General features: G+C 40.2%; 1 protein-coding gene across 3 annotated transcripts in view; it reads left to right on the forward strand.

The window, feature by feature from the left end:
* Window positions 1-23,216, forward strand: part of CDK19 (cyclin dependent kinase 19) — a 133,241-nt gene that overhangs the window by 14,915 nt on the left and 95,110 nt on the right. For 2 of the 3 annotated variants that reach the window (XM_040597563.1, XM_040597564.1), the window contains exon 2: window positions 5,989-6,064. The exons of the other annotated variant lie outside the window; for it this stretch is intronic. In XM_040597563.1, coding sequence (XP_040453497.1) covers window positions 5,989-6,064 — 76 coding nt within the window. The remainder of the gene's footprint in view (window positions 1-5,988; window positions 6,065-23,216) is intronic. 3 annotated transcript variants of the gene reach the window in all.

The following is a 23,216-nucleotide window of genomic DNA, read 5'->3' on the forward strand; positions in this document are numbered from 1 at the left end:
ACTTTCAAATCCTCTTATTTTTCTTACCATCTTGGGCAAGTTGTTTCTAGTTTTCCATTGTCTTGTTTGTAAAGTAGTTTCTTATATGATGGGAGCACTCTGAAGTACAATTGCAACAGTTAAGACAGTTTAACTCTTTTGAAATTTTTTAATTATTCTAAGTCTTCTGAACTTCATCCTTCCAAAGTGAATTTGATACTTTGTTCTTTTTCAAAGCATTTGGAAATGGAAACTGAAAGTGTTACCCAGAAGCAGTGGTAATCATATTTTCATTTTCTTCGTTGAATACTGCAGGTTGAACATAAGCCAGCTGAGTAAAAGTTTTTGGAGCCAGAGGACAGAATTTTCCTTTGCTCTGTACAAATTAAAATGTTAACATTAACTTTAAGGATTGCAGAATGAGATATTTATTGGTGAGGGAGAAAAGCTTGGTCTCGAAGATGAAGTTCCAGCCTTATACTGCTATGGATTTTTGTAAGAGGGATGTTCTCAATTATTGCTGGTAGTTGTGAGGACCCTTGCATTTGGATTGCTGTCTATGGCAGGCAATCTGAAATACAGTCAGGATGTTTTCAGGATGGGGTACCTCATATCAGCAGTGTCATTTTTGTAAAAAATGAATAACTCTTAAAATAGCATGAATAGTAACACTTCTGAAACTAGAAACAATGTTGATTTTAATCTTTACCCCTAGTTTTGGATATGGGAACTTGAAGCATGGAAAAGCCTGGTGGTGGTGTGATGTGGTACTTGTTTTGTCAGGCAAATTATTCTGCATCAATTTTGAAAGAGCCTCTTAAGGAATAGAGTTTCCTTTTAGTTCTGTTTCACTGTTTTTCACTCGGATTCAGTGACCACATTAGCACTGTTAGCTTGGGGCGGCTGTCCAATAGAACCTGCTTGATTAAACCTTGATCTGTGCCACTTGCTCCCTGCCCTCTGACAGATTCACACACAGCAGGACCTTCAAGTTAGTTGGCCTGCTCCCAAGCTAATATTTCTGTGGATCAGATGAAAATGACGACGGATAAAGACCTTGCTTCTGCTTGGCTGTTGCTAGCATGGGTGCCTTTTGCCTCATACCAGAGCTGTGTAGTTTGTTGTTATTTGCGTTTGGTTTTTAGACTTAATCATGCTTGCTCCACTCTCCAGTGAAAAATGTACTGACATAGGATCTGTCAGAAAAGGTTTTATGAAAACTTCTCTACTGTATAATTTTGTACAAGTTCTCAAAATGTGTTCAGAGTTCACTAGAGTTTTTCTGTATCTTAAACACGAAATAGAAATACTTCCCCCTGCCTCAAGTGTTTCGTAAGAGCATAGGTCTTCAGGGAGTTGAACATTATAGTTACCTATCACACACACCATTTGACGTTATTTATTGAATTCTTACAAGTGCGGAAATAGCTAATAAAGTACCTTCTTTTTTTTTTCTTTGGCCATTGAATACCATTTTATTAAGTAGGTAGAATTGTGTCTTTCATCAGATTGCATTGGCTGACTTGGTATTGAAGTTTTAAATACATGTCTGTCTTTCTCAAATTATCTTGAGATTACTATTAAATGGAAAATATTATTAGTTAAAATAATACTTGATGCAGATCTTTTGGAAAGTGCTTTAAACAGCTATTATGTTTGCATAATTAGAACAGTTAACTTTGGAAAAGTATTCATACAGACTTGCATATCTGCCAAAGCAAGTAAATGGTGTTTATGTATTTAAAGGAGGCTAGGTTTATGATTCCAAAGCTATTGGTAAAAAAAAAAATCTATGTGAGATCTAGAATATGGTATATTTGGACGACTTAATCCTTGATGCCCATTTATTTTAGATAGGCATTTTGTTATCCCCATTTTTGCTCATTGTTCACAAACCCAGTGTCCTAGAAGTATCTTGTTTGCAGCTCAGTAAGTCTGCCGCCTTTTCCTGCAGGACAGATTATCTTAAGTTGTTGGATTGTTTAATTTGTTTTAAATCTTTCATAAGATTTTTCATTTGTATCTTAAAATCCTACGTAGAGTGGCTGGCTGTTAAGTGATGACAGACTCACAGTGGTGTTAAGCAATGTTGTTGAAGGCAGTGTGTGCCAAATGGCTTGCCCGGTCTCTGCAGTGACCTTCAGTCTGTGAAGGTCTGAGTGAATGCAATGCTAGTGGAACTAGTTCAGGGGTAGCTGTATCGGTGGGGTGGGGTGCCTGGTTAAGCAGACGTGCCAAAAGAAGGGTATACTGCAGTGCTATAGTGACTGCATTGTTTTGGGATTCAAGCTGATACGTGTGTGTGGGATTGTTCTGTACCACATAGTTTAACCATGACCACAGTTTAAAGGCCATGACCAATTTTAAATGTCCAGAGTTGGCTTTGGTTCTGAAGACCAATTCATTACGTCTTTACAGTCTCAGTAAGTGATCTGAGTTACGGAGTTAATACTCTGCAGTTCAAGTAAATCTTCTACATTGATAGCAGAACCGTATATGAAAGGGGATGGAATTTATTATTTACTTTTTAAAATTCAGACTAGTTAATGAAATCAAAAACAATTTCTGTGAGACAAGGTGCAAATTTATTACCTGTAAAGTTACATGTTACATGGTTCTGCGTCTGCACCTTGAACCAAGTTGTTGTAAAGTACTAACTCATGAAAATAAAGGGCTTCTCAGTGAGTAGCAAAGAAGGAATCTGAGTTGCCATGTCAGTAGATCCTGGTGAATCCTTCTGCTTAGGAAGCAGTCACGTCCACTTCTGAAGTTACTTCTGAAAGCATACTTGGTGAACAGCTCTTACAAGCTGTTAATGTAGTATTTGGCCTAAATTTAGTAATGGTAACTTCTTTTGCCCTTGAAAAGTTTTGGGTGGTTCCCCTCAAGTACAGATTCAGAAGTTATACGTTAAAATACTGTGCTATGAGGCTATTTATATGAGGTCCATCTGTCAGATCCATATTTCTGCAGTTCAGAGACAAGGATGTTGTACGGCACAGTGCAAATGCTTTGCACAAGTCCAGGTAGATGACATCCTTGTCTCTAAAGTGGAGAGACATGGGTTTGATGGATGGACTGCTTGCTGGATAAGGAGTTGACTGGATAGTCATACTCAAAGAGTTGCAGTCAATAGCTCAATGTCCCAAGCAGAGACCAGTGATGAGTGATGTTCCTGAGGAGTCAATACTGGGACTGGTGCTGTTTAATATCTTTGTATGTAACATGCACAGTGGGATCGAGTGCACCATCAGCAAGTTTGCTGTCAACACCAGGCTGTGTGGTGTGGTCAACACACTGGAGGGAAGGGATGCCATCCAGAGGGACCTTGACAAGCTTAGGAGGTGTGCCTGAGTGAACTTCATGAAGCTCAACAAGGCCAAGTGCAAGGTCCTGCACGTGGGTCAGAGCAATCCCAAGCACAGATACAGGCGGGGTGGAGAATGGATTGAGAGCAGCCCTGGGGAGAAGGACTTTGGGGTGTTGGTTAAAGAGAAGCTCAACATGACCCAGCAATATGCACTTGCAGCCCAGAAAGCCAACCGTATCCTGGGCTGTGCCAAAAGAAGTGTGGCCACCAGGTCGAGGGAGGTGATTCTTCCCCTCTACTCAGGTCTCCTGAGACCCCACCTGGAGTCCTGTATTCAGCTCTGGGGCCCCCAATGGAAGAAGGACAGGGACCTGTTGGGGCAACTCCAGAAGAGGGCCGTGAAGATGATCAGAGGGCTGGGGCACCTCTCCTGTGAAGACAGGCTGAGAGAGCTGGGGTTGTTCAGCGTGGAGAAGGGAAGGCTCCAGGGAGACCTTACTGCAGCCTCCCAGTATGTAAAGGGGGCCTGTAAGAAAGCTGGAGAATGACTTTTTACAAGGGCAGGTAGCGTTACGACAAGGGGCAATGGCTTTAAACTGAGAGAGGGCAGATTTAGATTAGATATTAGGAAGAAATTCTTTGCTATGAGGGTGGTGAGGCACTGGAACGGGTTGCCCAGAGCAGCAGTGGATGCCCCATCCCTGGAAGTGTTCCAGGCCAGGCTGGATGGGGCTGTGAGCAGCCTGGTCTAGTGGAAGGTGTCCCTGCCCATAGCAGATGATCTTTAAGGTCTCTTGGAACCCAAACCATTCTATGCTTTTATTTAATTTTAATTAGCATAGAGGAATAAAAGTTTGGTTTAGAAGAGGAGGATCCAATCCTGTTAGGTTTGTTTGTCATGTGTGTCGGTTGTTAGGATTTGCATTTAAGTATCTGAATGAGTGAATATTTTGGAGGTAGTTGCAAGGCATGTTGTAAGGTGCTGTCCTTCCCATTTCTTCACAGAAAATCTGTGCAGAGTGAGAATGTATTTCTTTTTGGAAGTTCCAAAATAATTTAGGTGACCTCAAAATAACCCATTCCTTTAGTTTAAGCTGCAGAAGGATCTTCTGTTGCTCCAAACCTATCTGGAGCAAGAGGCCCTTCAAGCCTGTAGCCTTACACGCCTGGTCTTGCTTCCTTAGAAATCAGTGTTGCACAGTTTCCCAAACCCACTGAAACACCCTGATTGAAATAAAGTAGATTGTACTTCTATTACAACTGAATTTCTGTGATTTTTGATTTGGAAGGAATATCTATTCAAAGATTTCCAAAGATTTCATGTTAAGTGCTTGTTTGAGAGAGGAATAACAACTATTTCTGAGTAAGGGGCGGCACCAGAACTGAAGTTTCCCAGTTGGGACAGCTGCTGAGTGACTCGTACTTCAAAGGTGACAAGTCCTACTTTTTGCAGAACTTGCAGCAGACTGTGTTTTCATGTGTAGTCTGAATACGTTCTTGTCATATTTTTACTTCAAAAAAATCTAGTACAAAATGGAATCCAAGCACTATGTTAACTAATATGCATTGTGGATTTAGCTGCTAATGAAAATTACTGAGAATAATGATCACCTAGTTACTTATATGTGTAGGCAGTTACAGTTTCTGGTTGATCTCATCTTCTCCCCACATTCCTTCACTTAGGCACTTCTCCCATGAAATTCAAACATGGGGGTTTGGAGGAGCATGGGGAGGAGGCTGGGGTTGGGCAGGACACAGGCTTGGAGTTAAAAGCCAGAGAAGCTGAAATGAGTTTAAGTTGTTTTTTCAAGGTAGCAAAATGCAGTGGTTTGGGACTGGAAGAAGGGGAAACTGACATCTACCAGAATGCCATAAGGGATTTGGACGGGAGCTTGTGGGTTCTTTAATCGTAACTGATGAGTCTGCAGAAGTGCATCAGCACTGTGGGTATTGGTGCGTATCAACACCTATTGATGATAGCAGAATCCTGCAAAACCTTACCCTAGGCAGTAAGCTGGTTGTGTTAAATTGCAAGGGCTTCAAAATACTACTTAATTTTCTTGTTTTGTTGGTCTTTCCTCTAAATCACTTCAAACTGTGATTATTTAAAAGGATAGCATTGTGTTTGGGCCGAACATTTTCATGTTTTCCGGTTTTGTACTTCAGAACACCCAGTTTCATATGCTGTGTAGGGGTCTGTCAGTATCCAGCACTTAAATAAGAAGTAGGATTGGTTTAAAATAATAGTATTTCAGAAGTAAAAGTGGATTGACAGTGGCTCATAAGACCAAGTAAAAACTATACTGTTTGTAGATATTTCTAGGAGAGTTTCCCAGGCACAGAATATGACACTGGCTTTTTCATAGTAGTAGACAGTATCCTGGAATTTCAGGAAAAGTGTCCTCCAAAAGTCTCTGTAGGCATATTTGCAGTTATCTATATGGTTTCAGAGAGAAATGGATATACATTAACAAAGTGTCTTTATGCGGGAGTTTTTGTTTGGAGTTTTTGAAGTCTGTGTTAGAAGAAAACTTGCTTCCAAATGTAATTTATGCATAAAACCAGATTGGCTTTTCAGCTTCTTGATCCAGACCAAATTAAAATAATCATCAAACTTGTTAGTGATTGGTGTAATATAAATCAGAGCTAAAAATATTCCTCTTTTTTTTTTTTCCTGTTTGTTTTTTTTGTGTGTACAGAAAAGACGAAAAGGAGTATGCACTGAAGCAAATTGAAGGTACAGGGATATCCATGTCGGCCTGTAGAGAGATTGCAGTAAGTGTACATACATGAAAGTATTTTTACTGACACTATTGTTCAACAGATATTTTAATTTTTCTGAATTAAGTAATGTAAAGATCATCTAAATGTTTTCTTTAATGTATGCAAGCATGAAAGTTATTCAGACATGACCTTTTCTTAAAATGCTTTCTAAATTATTTTTTTTTAAACTGGAAAGAGTTGTTCTTGCTAGATGATAGTAATGCCTCTTGCTGGTATAAATCTGTTTTATCTGCTTATATGTGTTGAGAGGGACATACCTTTTAATGAAGATTTATTTTAAAAAGGGATGACCTGAAGGAAAAAAGTTCTGAAAGATTACAACTGCCATTTCAAGTCCACATGCTAATGATGTATTTTATTTCTAATATGGCAGACTAATGGTACCTTACTCTTTACCTGAGAACAATTTGTTCTCCTCATGCATTTTGCTAAGTACAGAGAAATTTCATAGCAAAATAAAAACCAGCTTCAACTGTATTTTTTTAACATGTGTCTTAGGAGAAAAAATGGATTCAGAAGTTGCACGCTTTGAGCACAGTAATGCCCATCATTCCTTCAAAGCTAGTAAAAATTAGGTGTTTGTATATGAAGGTAGAATTTGATCTTTAATATTTATTTTATGACTGAAAATGTGCATTACTGTCAAAATGCTGGATAGTGAGTAAAATTGTAAAAATTTCTTGTAATGCAAGAAATTCTTGCATGGCGGAGAAGAGCACTTGATTAAATATTTACCTTGTTTTAACGCTGTCACTATGCTGAGGGCTGTTGAAACGTATGTTAGGGTTGTGCCTAAAGCTTTTTATGATCTAAGAGTGTTGCATTGAAATACAGTGTTTAAATGTGCAATTCAGTGTGAGACATTAGAAACTCATGAACTGAGCAAACCACTGTACTGTGTTTAGTATAGTGCCCATGGTAATTCTGTACGAAGAGACTTAGCAGATAAAACTACTGTCCCTTTTAAAGTGTTTGTTGCTGTAAGGTCAAGGTCAGCCATGGATTTGAGAGGTGGCTGTGTTGCTGTCAGTCCGCTTACACAGAACCTACCCAGTGACCTTTTTGCTAATATTTCTGCCTTTGGAGGAAATAAGAAATCCTCTTTCAACATCAGTATTAGATTATATTCTTGTTACCATCAAGCTGGTTTTGACAGTGTTGGTTTGGGGTTTTTTTTTGTTTTGTTTGTTTCTTGGATTCTTGTCCTTTGTCCGTTTTAAATTGTACTACCGTGGAGATGATGTGTGGAATAGTCTGAAGGGGATGTTCCTGTTGTCATGATAGCACTGTGGTATGGAGCTGGTTCTGTCATACCTGGACACAACAGTGTCCTTACACACCTTGAAAAAAGCAGAGAGTGTAAAATTATTTTTTTTTAACTCTGATGTATCACCATTTCAGTCTTGATGTTTAAAAAAAAAATTTTAAACTTTTTTATTGACTTAGCTTTGTGCAAAGCTCAGTACAGTCTCCTTTCAATGGTTCTTCCTGTAATTCTTCCTTGAATTATATTTTGCTCTTCTTTAGACTGTGTTGTAAAACTCTATAACCTGAGATAATGTAGTAAATCACTGTTTGCATCAGTGAAATTCAGGTTGGTCAAATATTAGAAATATGAAAAAGGTGAAGGTGAAACAGTTGAAAGAGAAATACCAACTTCTTGTCATTCAGAAACAAGCAGATTCAAGCTCATTTTCTATAAAGAGAAGCAGAATTATGATTAATGTAGTTAATCTTGTATTTAAAGGCTTAGAGAGGTAACAAAGAGGGTAAAGTTTACTGCTTAAATAAAGATTATCAGCCTGGAAAGAGGCCATGTTAAAATGTCATTAATAGTTCTTTTGACGTTTAAACTCCACTCTACAACCACCACCCCCATTCCACCCCCCAACACCAAAAAAAACCCCCAAACTCCACTCATATTCTGTGGAAGCTGAGAAAATGAAAGAAGTGCCAGTGTATGTAGTTCTGTGTGTTCAGAATATTCTAATAATTCTATAACCCGAAGACGCTTGACAATGAGCTCAAGAAATATATTGCTGAACTAAAAGACACTCAGTTTTGCAGTCCAAGACCATTTTGTGTGCAGTATTGCTGAGACACTTAGAATAAGATACACTGGCTAACTTTCCCTAAGTGGAAAGGCAGATGATGCCTCTCTTCTGACATTACAGATCAAGCTGGTCTGTCTTTGCTTGGGACTTTGGAAAAGATAAAGCCTCTTTTACCATTCTTAATACGAGCTCCTCCTGGAAGAAGGCTTACGTCGGTGAAAATATCATATAGGCAGTGATTCCTGGGGTAGTGATGATTACTTTCTTTCAGCTGTAGGGTGATGCCTGCTGAAGGAATCCAAATTTCAGCCGATTCTGTTGTATTGAATACAAAAGTACTAGAGGGGATCCTTATATGTTAAAGACAGGGTGGAGGGAAGAAGGCTGCTGGAGAGAAGAATTTCTTCCCTGTAACTCAAGACTATGCTGAAGATAACACAGAAATAGTTGGCATTTCTTTTCTTGTTACAAGGCAGATGATTGCTTGGCTTAAGCAACAGCATTTTTGAAGAGTAGAGCTGTAAATTATGAATGAGAGTTATGAAATACAGAGTTTTCATTTTTACATTATTATTTAGTTAACAAACCTTTCAGCTCAAGACTTGTATTACCTTATTTTGGAATCAGTGATGGATGAAATATTTTCCTTACTGCTTGAACATCAGGGTGGATTTTGGAGAAAAACTAATTCAGAGAAAAGAAAAATATAAGCCTTTTCTTAATCGGTGCCATGGACTGGCTAATTCAAAAATATCTGGATATGTTGCCTGTCCCTCAGTGTGGCAGAACTTCAGGGCAATTGTTTGTGATAGGTAAGGTTTGCTAACAGTGTAAGAAAAGTAGTCTCACTGTATTAATAAAAGGAGAGCAGGAGAAAGCAGTAAAATGTCTCAGCTTGAATTTATTATTTTTTTTTTGTTCTGAGAAAGAAATAAATTTGGGGACTGATTTGGACAGTGGATTTTGGGCTTATGCTGCTAGACTGCAAACTGTTTACAGCTATCTCCATTGGAGCTTATTTTAGTGGCTAAGTCACTTCCAAAATTTGTGGTTGTCTGTTGCTTTTTGCATGAGGTATTGCAGAAACCAAAGGCTGAATGGTAGTAGAGGTTAATCTGATTATCCTCAGAAAAACTGCAGTCTTGAACAAATTGGGGAGCTACAATATGATTACTGTTACTGGCTTATTTAGCTGAGATAGTGGATCTTGAGTGAAGAGAGCATGTCAGAACTCTGGTCTTTAGGAGAGCAGACTTCAACCTCTTCAGATATCTGCTTGGAAGAATCCTATAAGATAAAGCCCTGGGGAGAAGAGGGATCCAGGAGAGCTTGTTGATAGTCAAGGAGCACCTTGTCCAAGGCCAAGGAAGTTCCATCCCAACAAGGAGGAAAGCAAGCAAGGGCACCAGGATACCTGCATGGATGAGCAAGGAGTTCCCTATTGAACCCAGGCATAACAGCATGTGAGGTGGAAATAGGAATTGGTAATGCGAGAGAGGCATAGAGTTGCTGTTTGATCTTGCAAGGATGGGCGTTAGGAAAGCCAAGGCTGAGCTGGAGTTGAGTCTGGCAAGGGACCTGAAGGGCAACAAGAAAGGATTCTACAAGTACATAAACAGAAAAAGTAAGACTAAAAATGTGAGCCTGCTGCTGGATGGGAACAAATGATACGGAAAAGGCAGAGGTACTTGGGCAAGACCAGCCTTCAGGAATCTCGTGCTTCGGAGACCAGAGGGAAGGTCAAGCAAGGAAGAGTTACCTTTGGGTGGAGAAGGACCAAATTAGGGAGCACTCCGACTGGACATATGTAAGTCTGTGACTTCTGATGGGTTGTCCCAGAAATGCTGAGGGAGCCGCTTGTATGTCATTGAGACCACTCTCAATTATCTTTGAAAGATCATGGTGATTGGAAGAGGTTCCTGAGGAATGGAAGAGAGAAAATGCTACTCCTGTTTCCAGGAAGGAGGATCCAGGGGGATTACAGGTTGGTCAGCCACACCTCAGTTGCTTGGAAGGGTGATGAAGAAAATCCTCCTGGAAATATTTCCAAACACTTGAAGGACAGGAAGGTGATTGGGAGTAGTCAGTATGGATTTGTAAAGGAGAAATCATCCTTAACCAACCTGGTAGCCTTCTATGATGAGGTGACTGGCTTGAGGAATGAGTAAGCTTTTAATGCTTTCTCCAGTAATATTCTCACAGACAAGCTAACAAATTGCAGGTTAGGTAAGTGGAAAGTGAGGTGGATTGAAAACCAGCTGAACAGCTGGGCCCAGAGGATTGTGGTCAGTGGTGTGCGGTCCAGTTAGAGACAAGTCACTAGTGGTGTACCCCAGAGGCTGATAGTGGGGCTGATACTGTCCAGCATCTTCACTGATGAACTGGGTGCTGTGGCAGAGCCCATCCTCAACAAGTTTGCAGTCAATACAAAACTGTGAGACATGGCCAATACACCAGATGGTTGTGCTGCCATGGAGAGAGGCCTCAGCAGGCTGGAGAAATGGGCATAGAGGAGTCTTGTGAAGTTCACCAAAGGGAAATGCGAAGTCCTGTATCTGGGATGGAATAACTCCAAGTACCAGTACCTGCTGGGAGCTGACTGGCTGGAAGGAAGCTCTGCAGAGAAGGCCCTGGGGGCCCTTGTGGACAGCAAGTTGACTGAGCCAGCAATGCACCCTCAGAGCAAAGACAGTCAACAGCATCCTGGGCTGTGTTAGGCAGAGCACTGCCAGCGAGTCAAGGGGGATGGTCCTTCCCCTCTAACTTGGTACTGGTGGGGCCATACCTGGAGCGTTGGGTCAAGTCCTGGGCTCCTCAGTACTTGAAGGAGAACAGAGCAATTGGAGTGAGCCCAGCGCAGTGCCACAGAGATGATGGACTGGAGCATTTGACATATGAGGAGAGGCTAAGAGAGCTGGGACCGTATAGCCTAGAGAAGAGAAGGCTTGGGGGATCTTATCAATGTATGTAAATACCTGATGGGAGAGAATGAGGATGTGGGAACCAGACTCTTCTCGGTGGTGCCGTGACAAGCAAAAGGCGATGGGCATGTGTTGGAATACATGAAATTCCATCTAAGTATGAAAAGATGCTTCTTCCTGTGAGGGTGACTGAGTGCTGGAACAGATTACCCAGAGCGGTTGTGAAGTTTCCATCTGTGGAGATGCTCGGAGCTTGACTGGATGCAGTCACGGGCAGGTTGCTCTACCTGGACTGTGCTTGAGGAGGGAGGCTGGGCTAGATCTCAAGAGGTCCCTTCCAACTGGAAAGATTCTGTGATTCTGTAAAACAATCTTTTAGTATTTCTGTGCATTTAGTAGGAATAGAACCATGCTCTTCAGGTGTATTTCTAGTAAGAAGATAAACATTTTGTACTAACAAAATAGTATTCTGTACTACTTGGCAGTGAAGTACAATCAAGAAACATTGGCTTGCTACGTTCCAGTAAAAGCTGCAAGTCCCTCTTGTATCCTGAGTTGCTCTTCTGAGGTTCCTGACTGGTTGCTGAAATCAGGTATCTTATGCGAGGTTCTTGGAAAATTTTTGAAGGGTCCGAACTTTATTCTCAAATTCTTTCTTTAGGTCTGTTTTTCACCAAAACACACGTTTAATTTAGTACTTATAACAGTTCCCTGGTATGAGTTGCACATCTTCTCAAAAAGTCCAATAATAAATGAAAAGTAAGTGCAGTTTTCCTCTGAAAAAGTGTTTTTGATGTATTCTGGCTTTTCTCTCACTGAGACTGTTCCATGTGAGTATATTAAGTATAGTGGTAAAAATGTCCTGGAAACCAATGAAGTATTTTTAACAGTCACTTGTACTGCAGAGAATAGTCTTGCTCTGAAATTATTCTTAACCCAGATGAGGATAGTTTTAAGAAAGTCTTTTTATAAGATCACTTTTTTCTCCTAAAGCATAGATTGCAGGCAAGGATGACTACTACCAAAGGTTTCATGCGAATCAGTAGCTTGTTAGATCTTAGGGGCTCCTCTGTCAACTCCTGGTCCTTTCCAGCTTTTCTCCTCACGCCAAACACTGAGAACTTACCCTCTTCCAAGTATAAATTACCAACTCCAGCCATCTTCTCTGTAAATGGTGGTCTTAATTCTAAACTTCATTGGATTTTTCTGTCAGGGTTTGTTTTTATAGCTCAGTAGCCTTTTTTCTGTGGGGAAAAATAATTAGACTAGGCTGTTACAGATTATTTAAATGGGAGAAGTAATGCTGCAAACCAACAGCATTTCTGTCCTAGCCTGCTTAAGAGTGCCCTCAATTGCTGCAGTTTTGCCCTCTGTGAATGTTGGGTCTGGGACGCGTAAGGGTTTTAGTTGCTACACCCTGTGCCTGTGTGTGCTAGTTGTTAGTGAAGCTGCTAGAGGCTGCTCCTTCTGGGAGACCTTGAAACAGTGCCAGCACACTGTGGGACACTAGTGGGAACATTAGTTGTCCTTTGTGTTCATACTTGCATTTATGGGTACAGGCTAAAATAATTCAGACTGTAATGTTAAATGAGTTACTGAAAGCTCGTTCAAACAATTTGGCATGCACAAATTACTTTCAAGCCTCTTGCCTATTGATGCAATGTATGCTACAAAGTGCTAGGGGGTACCAGTATTTTGGCATCCTCAGTTTCTGAGGGTGGGCAAAGTTTTAGAAGCCTTACAGGTTAAACGATAGGGTTTTGTAACCTTTTTGTACTTGTCAGCTCTCTTGAACAAGGCTCTGCCTTGCTGTATTTCTGTTCTTTTCCACCTCCCTGCTGTCTGTGGCCTTCCTGTGTGGGTAGGCAGCTCTTCTGGGGCTGCCTCTTCCTCCTCTTGGCTTTGGGGGTCTGTGGGGGTGTGGTGCTGTAGCTGAGCCAGGGAGGTCCAGCTAGACTTACTGTTCCCATCTTGAAGCACTTTGTGCCTTTGCTCTGTGTTTCTCAGCAGTGCTGCTGGCAGCATGGCACAGGGACACTCCAGGGGACGTGTCGTGCCTTGCTGGGTTGAGCTAGTAAAGCTTATTTGCTTTCAGTTCTGTCAGGTGCTGCATGTCGCTTACAAGCTGCTCTTACCTCCCTGGTTGGAAACTTAGTCAAATGAACTAAATGTGAAGCTACTTAATTTGAGACTCTGGACTAGGCTGGCCTTGACCTGTTTGATGTGTGTCTGCATCTCTTGGGAATGCAGAAAAGATCAGCTGTACAGGAATAATATCTTTTCAGTATTAATAAAACACTTTGAAGATTTGTAATGCCATTGGCTCTCTTCAAATACAGCTACATAGAATTTCATAATAAGTACAAGTCCTCTGCTTTGGCTGTGTTGACCTTTTCTGTGGCTTTGACTGTCACAGCAGCTCGCGGTATTTACTGTTATGTAGAAAAATAGGTCTCTAACCTTGGTCCCTGGCTTTGTTTAAGGCAAGGTTAGGTGAAAAAAGGCCTTAAAAAAGCTTGCGTCCCCAAGTACATTTGCTGTAGGAGATTCCTTTTGAATGTCAGAACTTCTTTTTCCTTGCCAAGATAAATATATAGAATATTTGGCAATGTAAAATCTTCCCATAAATTCTCTACTACCTAATTAGAAAAGATTGTTAGATTTGTTTGTGGAAACTTTGAAACTCCACTCCCTCTTTCAATAGCTGGAGGTAGTGAAAGTTTGAAAAAATATTTTGAAAGGATTTTTATTTAAGAGTTAAGGCGTGTGTTGGCTAGAAGCGTCTGTGCATTATGATTTTGTAAGTATGAATCAGCTGGAAGGAGGTTTTCGCTTCAGCTGCATGAAAACTCATGTTTTGCATGCCATAGGAAGAATAAGAGTTCTCTCTGTTACATGGCCTAATCTTGTATAATCTCTGTAATGTAAATAGTTTTTGTGTAAGGCAGTACTTAAATCCTGCTTTGGTTATTCTTCAGAAGGGTTCTGCGGACATTTTTTTGTCTTTTTATTTTATTGCATCTGAAAGAACAATTAACTTCACTAAATAAAGTACACAGGTAGTAAATCTGTAAAATAAAAAAGATTTTTGTTTCAGTCAGTTAAGGTGACTTTTTTTATTGGCTCATAAATGCACTGTAACATTTATGAAAATAAGTTTTGCAGCTTAGAGTATAATGCTTTTGTTAAGTAATAGTAACAGAAACAGAGCATCATCTGAAGCAGCTGGTCAGCCCCATTGTCTGACTACATCCACCTCGTTCAGCAGTTTAACAACAAAAAAGAGCATGCAGAGGAGAAGGGAAAAGGGAAACTGCTTTTAGTGCACCATTGGTTTCTAAATACAAAATTTGAAAGTTTTCTCTTTTCATACAGCATTTACTTTGCTGTTCTTGAAGTTGTGTCTCTGCTGAAAGCAGGACAGCAATATCAACAAATCTATGGCAAGTATGTTAAAAAAAAAAACTTTAACCCTATTCTAACACACTGTGAGCCAGAGAAGCTTCTTTACACATTTGGTACTTGACATCACTTAGGATATAATCCAAATTTCCAGTGCAGCTGACTAGGAAAAATGAATGTTCAGTGCTTTTCAGGCTCAGTTGTTTCCACTTTTAATTTGCTGTTCACTTCAGAACCTGAATATTCTCAGAGCACATATGCAAAACCAACGGATGGTGCCTTCAACAGAAATGAACAAAAAAGGAAAGCCAAGCCTCTTCAGGTTGAGCTGTAGGCAGCAATGCACTGAAAGCAAATAGCTACTTTATCACTCAGATAAGGAAGAACAGAATTGCAGATAATACAGGAAAGACATTTTAAAATACTTATTTGCCAAACTTAAATACTCCCTGCAAGACTGCGTGTGTGCACACGTGAAGACACATGTTTTAAAGCTTCAGGTGGAATGTTTGGTGAATTTTAGGTTCTTTTCTGAATGCATCATAAACCTTTCTTTTTCTCTTCTGTTTCTCATTCTCTTTCCCATTATGTGTTTTCCTTATGTTCCTCCATTTGTACTTTCCCTGTAGTCCAGTGAAATTAGTTTATACTAATGTGCCTAAATTAGTTTATACATGTTTTCAGTTTATTCTGTGTGGAGGTGTTTGAATGTTTGTTGTTGAATTGTTTGAATGGTATATTGACTTCGTGTAACTCTAGAACATACCCTTCTCTGATTTAACAATATATGTGACTGGTTTTGATGCCTCAGACTGAGGTGATGGCATGGGTTTTCAGATGATGGATTCTTTTTAAGTTGGGACTTCCACTGTTACTAAATTGGCCACTTCATTCAGCAAGTGTCTCACATTTTCTTGTGCATCCTTTCACAACTAATGTACTAGCAGAAGCTCTTGTTGCCCTTGACATTCCTTGCAAATGTCAATTCAAGATGAGCTTCAGCTTTCCTGACACCATCCCTACATGCCTGGGCAGTGTTTCTAAACTCCTTCTACGTAGCCTGTCCCTGTTTGCACCGCTCTGTATACTACCCATCTTGCATCGGAGCTCTGACAATCTGCTTAACTGAACTGGTCTCCCGATACTTGTATTTTTTAGTAGACCTGCCAGCTTTCTTGAACTCCTTTGCCCTTCAGAGCTGCTTCCCATAGCTGCCTGCCAGTCCTTTCAATAAGCTGAAATCTGTTCTGAAGCTCTGGGTCTGTGCTCTGCTACTTGCCTTCTTCACTCCACTCAGGATCTTGAACTGTACTAGTAGATGGTTGCTACAGCCAAAGCTGCCTTTGGTTGTCACATCTCCTGGTTCTTCGTTGTTGGAAAACAGCTGTGTGCCACCTTTGTTGGCCCATCCAGTATGTGTATCAAGAAATTGTCCCTGATAGCCTCCAAAAATTATCTGGGTTGCTGCTGCCCTGCTGTCTGCCCTTCCAGTGGATATCAGGGAGGTTAAGGTCTCCGGTAAGAACAAGGGTTTGTAGTTCAGGAGTCTTTGAGTTGTAGAGAAGACTTCATCCAATTCCCCATCCTGATCAGGTGGTTCTCTGATGTACTCCCAACACAGTGTCATCCTTACTGGTCTTTGTGCTGATCCAGACCTGCAAGCTGTCTGATGCTTCTCTGTGCCCATGGGGTCTGTGAGGCAGAAATAAAACGTTACTAATAGTGCCTAAACTGGATGAATTAATACAGAACAAAGGTGGCTGGATTGAAAATGGAATAACAGTGGAAAAATCCTTAAGGCTTGATCAAATGCTAATTAAAAAGTTGCTTTTTTTCAATACATTGTATGGCATGGGTTTTAGCCTGTGTATGGCAAAGTGGATAGTGGTTTTAGTCTACAGTCATATTTTACTCTGCAGGCTTTTATATTTAAGTTGTAGTTAGCTTTGTTACTGAAGGCAAAATGTTGTGTTACCTTCTACTAAAGCTTTATTCACCTCATTGAGTTTCATTATGTTAAAAATTTCAGTGTGGTGTTTGTTTCCTTGTGAACCTCTGTGTATATTTCTGTGGTAAGCTGAAAAATAGCTTTGTTTAAATACAGCATTCTGCCGAGTTTATGAGATTTGACTCGTGTTTATGATGACTTGGTACATTATTGTATGGTTTTTTTGAGAGACAGGGAGGTTTTCCTGTTTCCAAACTGTAGTTAACAGTACAGTAGTCAATAAATGGATAGCCTGGGTGTCTTGAATTCTGTGATGCGTCTTGTCGACAGGCTTACAGTGTGAGGTTGTAAGTGTGTAGAATTTGCCTAGTTTGCATTTTCATAAGAAAGGTGGTTCTCTGGTCCATTTGGCCATCTGACTGGCAAAATAGTTCTGCCTTGTAGAAAGAGCGTCATACTCATACTTCCTATCTCATTAGTAGTGTCAGGATGCTTACCCATACTTCCTATCTCATTAGTAGTGTCAGGATGCTTACCCAGACCTGCTTGTTGCCTGTATGTAGCACATGTACTAAATTGGGGGTATACATAGATTCTCAATAGACTTGGCCTTGAGCTCTTTCATATGCAGCCACCCAAGGATACTGGAGTTAAGGTAGCCTGGACCGCCTATACTATTGGAAAAAGTAATAACTTTTTTGAAGATGTGAACAGAATACTGAAAGAAGCTATCAGTAGAATAATTTTGATTGTAGACAGTTACGAAATATGAGATCTGCTGCCAGTTCTTGAAGACATTTGTGGAAGCCTCTGCCTTTTTTTTTTTTTCTGTGCTAACAAGCTTATCCTATCCCACGGCCCTATGGAGTCTGTTTCTCAACTCTCAGTATCTTTCCGTATATTCACTTGCTTACCTCAGTTGCCTTTGTTACGATTTACCTTGCTTTCTTCTCTCTTTATTTCTGGATGCCTTTAATACTTACAAGCAATACAATGGTTTCCTGTCCACTAGGTCTGTTTTGGATCCCTTTTGGTTTGATTTCTTTAAGCTTCTACTCTAAAAAAGTTATTACTGTTATTTATGTTCTGTTTCTGACCAAACTCCAAGGTTTGTTCAGTACCCTCATCTGCCTTAGTATCTTTATACTTTGGACTAATTCCTTATTCCTTGACATGTTATTTTTGTTATGTATTGGTGATCTTTTTTCTTGCCTAGGTTTTATCTAGTCTGTTTTAGGTTTGTGAGTATGGGTGATTCTTGCAGCTTTACATTCTGTCTCTAAGCATTTATTATACTTGTGGCCTAAAAAATAATTTACCGCTACTAAATTGCCTTTTGTGCTGTTCCACATCTGAAATTCACCAAATTTGCTTGAAGCTTTGAAGTCTAAATAAGGAATTTTATTGTGATTTTAAGTTTTAATCATTTTCAGCTATCTCCATTGTTCAGATTTTAAGTCTGAGCCCAGATGGATTATTTTATTTTTCCTTCTTCTGGGCATCTCAAATCAAGACTATTTTCAAGCTCTTATTTTCTTTCTTCAGTACTTCCAGAACTCATGGGTTTTTTTCAACACAGATGGGCCTGAAAAACACATCTATATTCTTACCCAGCTGGGATTATTTAAAATCTTATCTTTGTCCTATGAAATGCTCTATATATGGTGCTGCTGTAGAATCCTTCCTTTAAACCATTCCATTTCTGTCTTATCAAATTAAGTGTCCTTGAAGTCCCCTCTAAAAATGCAGAATCTGCAAAACAAATCAAAACCATGTCTGTCTTCTGTGGTTAAACTTAATGCTCCTTGTTACTCTAGCCAATGCTCAAAATGCCATCTACTTGCTTGTCAGATGTTCACGTAATCATTTCTGTGGTGTTCTGCATACTAGTGGAAATAAAACTTGTCAAAGGGTTCCCATCAAGGTACCAGTCATGTTTGCATTAGTGAAGTCTGAAAGTGTTTAGTTCTCCTGTGGTCTGTGGTGAACTGATTGCTTGTATTTTGGTTTAATAGCCTTTTCTTTTTCTCTTGCATGGCATTTTCTGGTGCTATTAACTTGTACTGACTGACTGACTTGAAACTTTACACACCCAGGGCATAATTGCTGTTGCATGTGCAGAATGAAATGCATAAAATCTATAGGGGTTTTCCTACAGATGCTTCCCCCGCAACAGGGACATCTACAGCATATGCTTTTGAGGATAGACAGTACTGCTCCTCTTTTCCCAGCCAAGAAGAGGGTAAGAAGGTAAAGGAGGAGGGAAAGTTAGTTTAGGGTGTTGTCAAAAGGAGACTAAGTGAGATTAATTTAGGGTGATCGTTGAGTGGTAGTGATTGTTTTACAGGTTGTTCTGTCCCAGTGAGCTCTCTTCATTTCTGAGTGCTTAATCTTTAAGTTTCACACATCATTTGAGCTTCTGTGTTCATTGGTCCTCCATCACACACACGCAGGGAAAAAATAAATAAATCCATCTGTGTAAAGCATACTGAGGATTTTGTTAGCTGGTGCACTTCATTATTGTAAATATTTCATCAATATTTATGACATTGTGGTGAGTTTGCTAAGGCAACAAAAGGCATCTTCCAAAGGTTAATCTACTGCTACTTTCCCGAATTTGGCTGGAGGACAGTAGTGAGTGCTAGTGTGGGATGAGTTCGTGTAGCACTTGAGTATCAATCCAGGGGCATGGCAGTGAAGGTGACCACTTCTGCATCATGTTCAAGGGGACTGAGCGGAGATTTCTAGATTTGATAGGACTTGCTCTCAGAGTACTCATAAGCTGCAGCATTTTCAGCTTGACAATTTGGCAGTCACGGTGGTGGAAGCTGGCTGGATACAAAGCATCAAAGTGACTGTTGCTTGGCCAAAGGACAGTAACACAGCTGTTACTTTTAATGCATGTCAAAGTGGACCTGAGGTTTTGTGATCTGATAAATAATGGGCTTAATATTAAAAAGCCACAGCATTCAGTTGCTTAACGGTGATAAGGGAGCGGTAGGGCAAATGAATATGAAGTGTGACTTAGGTTGGTATCGCCCTTTTATAGTGTGTGATGCTCAGAAGGATTCTGTTGTCTAGGTAACAGGGTCTGTACCTCATTTCTTAAGAAGGTGGAACAGATGTTCTTGCGAGAAGCAACCAATTATCACCAGTGAGAATATTGGCAGTATTTAAACTAATTGCTCTGTTGTTGCATGCAGTCCAATTCATATGCTATGAATAGTAAAGAAAATTTAAAGGAAGGAATCTTCCTGGTATGGCTTTTCTGGAATGAAGTTCTTAAAGTATTTGTGGTTTATAAAACAGCACTCATCGGTGTGTGTTTTCACACTTCCATTTATCGTTGTATTTTCTTCAGTACCATTCAGTCTTTTTGTTTGGTATTTGTAATGTCTTTTCCATGATTGTTGAGTTCCATTGCTCGATCAAATCTCTGTCATATCACATTAATTTCGTTCATTTGAAATATGTAAAAATCTGAAGGCAGTGGGGTAAAAGGATGCTTAGAGTGGCATAAGACACTGAGGGGCTTTTCTAAGTCATGTAAATCTGTTCTGAGATTTCAGTTTTGTGCCAAAATTCAGGCATGGCTACTTAAATAGGGACTGTGCCATGAAAAGCTGGAGCAAAGGGAGGAAGCTATATAGACACATATATACATGAAACCCCGCTGTATGCTGCTTAGGTGGGGACATAGGTTGTGTGTGGTGGAATAAGCAGGTGGTAACAGTGTCAAGGAAGAGAGGACAGCTGAAAGGGACAGTATGGAACACGGAGTGCCTGAGCGCTCTCACTGTAGCACTCAGCAGTGTGCCTTGTTTTTATGAAAGATTGTGCTAAAGTAACTTCATGTATGAAATAAAATACTTACGTTGCTTATGAATGTAGTTTTGTCTTCCTGGAAGACTGTTGTAGTCTTTACAGCATAGGATATACTTTTGCCTTTTATAAGAGATCTGGTGGAAGGTGTGCATATAAGTAAGTTTTTATACCTTTGGGATAAACTCTGATGTTGGGTATTAAATAAGAAAAAGAGGCATTGGGACCAGATTTGTAGGTCACTATTTGTGGGTCCTCAGCAAAGCTAAGCCACACCATTATGCTTTTAAACAAAACATCTGGCCTCTTGCCTGAACTTTTCCTGAGCATCTTGCCAAATACAAAAGGTCTATTCTATGTTTGTTAGGTAGGGCATTGCAAAAACATGTTTTCTGTCTTGGCAATAATAGGATGAAGGAAGAATCCTTGACCTACTCTCTTTTTATTGTCTCCGATAAAAGATGTGCTGTTTTGATTTTTATCGAACTGTGGAAAATGTCATAATGAGTGGAAACAAAGTGCATGTGGCACTTCTTAGATTATTTGGCTGAGTTATCCTATTGTATTGTAGTGACATGTTAATTGGGGCAAAATGTCTTATTACATTCAGTTATTTCAATAACCACTGTAAAACGTTTGCAGTCTGAGTAGGAAAAAAATAACGTTTTGTAGAGGTTTTTTTAATCCTTTTTACCAGGCTACTTGCATGTAACTTATAATCTTTTGCTTGTTGTCCTTCTGATCTGGCTTCTGGCTCTCATTCTGTGAAGTCTTCTGCGTTCACCCTTTGTGATTTAATGCAGATGATGCATCTGGTCTCTTAGCTGTATGTATTAGCTTGTCTTTGCCTCTTCAGTCAAGAGCAATACTGCTTAAATGTTTGTCTTGATTAGCAGAGATGCTCTCTTCTTGTCCTTTTCAAACGCTGTTGTCTCTAATTCCTATTCTAAACCTCTTCTTTGTTGTATAGGTTTTTTTTAATAGTATCCTTCATATTTTGTTGCTTAGACTTCCTTATGATATCTGGTGTGTAAGTATTCATGACTTCTCATATCCTCTTGTTCCCGCTTGCTTTTCTTCTGTTGATACACTTTTTGATTCTCCTTGCATTTACCTAATCTATCACAGGGTCTGTCAGCAGCAATATTTACTACTTTTGCAGCTTCTTCTGTATGGTAGAGTGCTAATAATGAAATCTTACAATCAGCTTCTGCATATCTTTCACCTGTTTTCAGGAGAGTTTTCTTCATTTTTACAGTTCAATTGTATCACATATCGCTAGTCCCACATTCTTTCTACCACCCTTGACATACTCTTTGAGCCCAACTCTTTTTCTGCCTTCCCTTTTCGTACAAGAATTTGACAGGTACTATACATTTTCCCATTTTCTGTCTTTGGAAATAGAAGCTTCTTCCTTATGTGCCTTCTTTTCTCTGCAACGGTTCCATGCTTCGCTTTTTCTTCTTTCCAACCTTCTGCTCCAATGCAGACATTAGCCTGCTGTCTTAAGTAACCTCGCTTTCATGGGAACTAATGCTTAAAAGGGCATTGGTGGGCCTCTGGACTTTGTGCCAAGTTTAGGAGGGGTGTTTGCTGTGCTGGATGCTTTTCTGTGTGTGTCTCACCCCTTGACATTTTCTATACTTGCCCGTTGCTTTCCCCTCCACTAGTCTTTTTGCCTCAGTCTTGATTTTCCTGCCTAGTTCATTCCTTTTTGTACTCTTTGTCCCATTTCCCACTCCTTGCCTCACAAATGCTGTTTTTCCTGCTTCAGCTTTGCTAGTGTCCCTACTTTTTTTTTTTTTCTCTCTTCACTTTTGTTTCCATGGCCAGTTGTGATCCTCACCATTGTAGCCCATGTATCCTTCCCTTGGTCTGTTGTGTTGTTTGGTTTTTTTTTTCCCTAGCATCTTTTTCCAAGGTCTCGTGTGTCTCCTTGCTGCTGATCGCATCTCTGCCGTTCCTCCTGCTCCTGGTGTTCCTGAGCGGAGCAGCCAGTAAGTTGCAGCCTGTGTCCCTCTCCTCCTGCTGGCTGTCATGCTGGTTTCCTTCTCCCTGGAGTGGTTTTCTGGACAGAGACTGTCCCTTCACTTTCTTCCTACCTCCCCTCTTTCTGGGGCGAGTTTCATGTCCCTTGCCCCAGAAGAAGTCAGCTGCCTTCTCAGGGACTGAATTAAGCAGCAGAAAAATTGGAGGAACTTTCTCCTTTTGTTTTAGTGCCAGAGCTGTATCTGTTGTGTGTCATTTCACAGTTCTAAAGGTCTTAAAAGTCCATTTCTACAGAGTATGCACAAATAACATTTCCCCCTCCAAGGGAAAATGAAGCATCAGATAACAGTTTGGTGATACAAAATAGCTTAGCCTAGTTTGGTTTCTTTGCTAACCTCTGCAAAAGTGTAAAATATCTCATAATACTGAGCAGCTTGTGGGATAAAATTATGTTTGTGTCTATTAGCGTTGATTTTTAATGGGAGAGAAACAGCCCTAGCTATTTACAGGCAGCAGTGACTTACTGAATGATCGTTACTCTGGTACAGGTTGAGGATATGGGGAGAATCTTGGAATCTTCATCACTGTTCTGGAAACAGCTCCCAGGTTTAGGAGTAGTCAAAAAGGCAAATTCAAAGTCACTAGAATGTCTTAAAAATGAATTACAGAAGTCAAGAGCTGAGAGCAAACCAGATGCTGCCAACCTCATAAATCCCTGGTGCATTCAGTTGTTGAGTGTCTGTGTGCCATCCGGATCCCCTTCCGCCTCAGAGAGAGCACCGTAGCTCTAGAGAAGGTAAAGAGAAGGGGAGTCAAGAAAGCGGGTGATACAAAACTGCGTCTGTACGAAACAGACTGGGAATCTGTGAGTTGGAAGTGGGTAAAGTGAAGGAATATGCGTGAGGTCTAAAATCAGGGTTGTATGGAAAACTTAGGGAACTGTTAGTGTTCCTGAGAAGGGAAGAACTAGGGCAACTGCAGGAAGATAGCCAATCTCTCGCCGATAC

This window comes from Falco naumanni, chromosome 6 (assembly GCF_017639655.2).
Source record: "Falco naumanni isolate bFalNau1 chromosome 6, bFalNau1.pat, whole genome shotgun sequence".
In the NCBI taxonomy this organism is placed as follows: Eukaryota; Metazoa; Chordata; class Aves; order Falconiformes; family Falconidae; genus Falco; species Falco naumanni.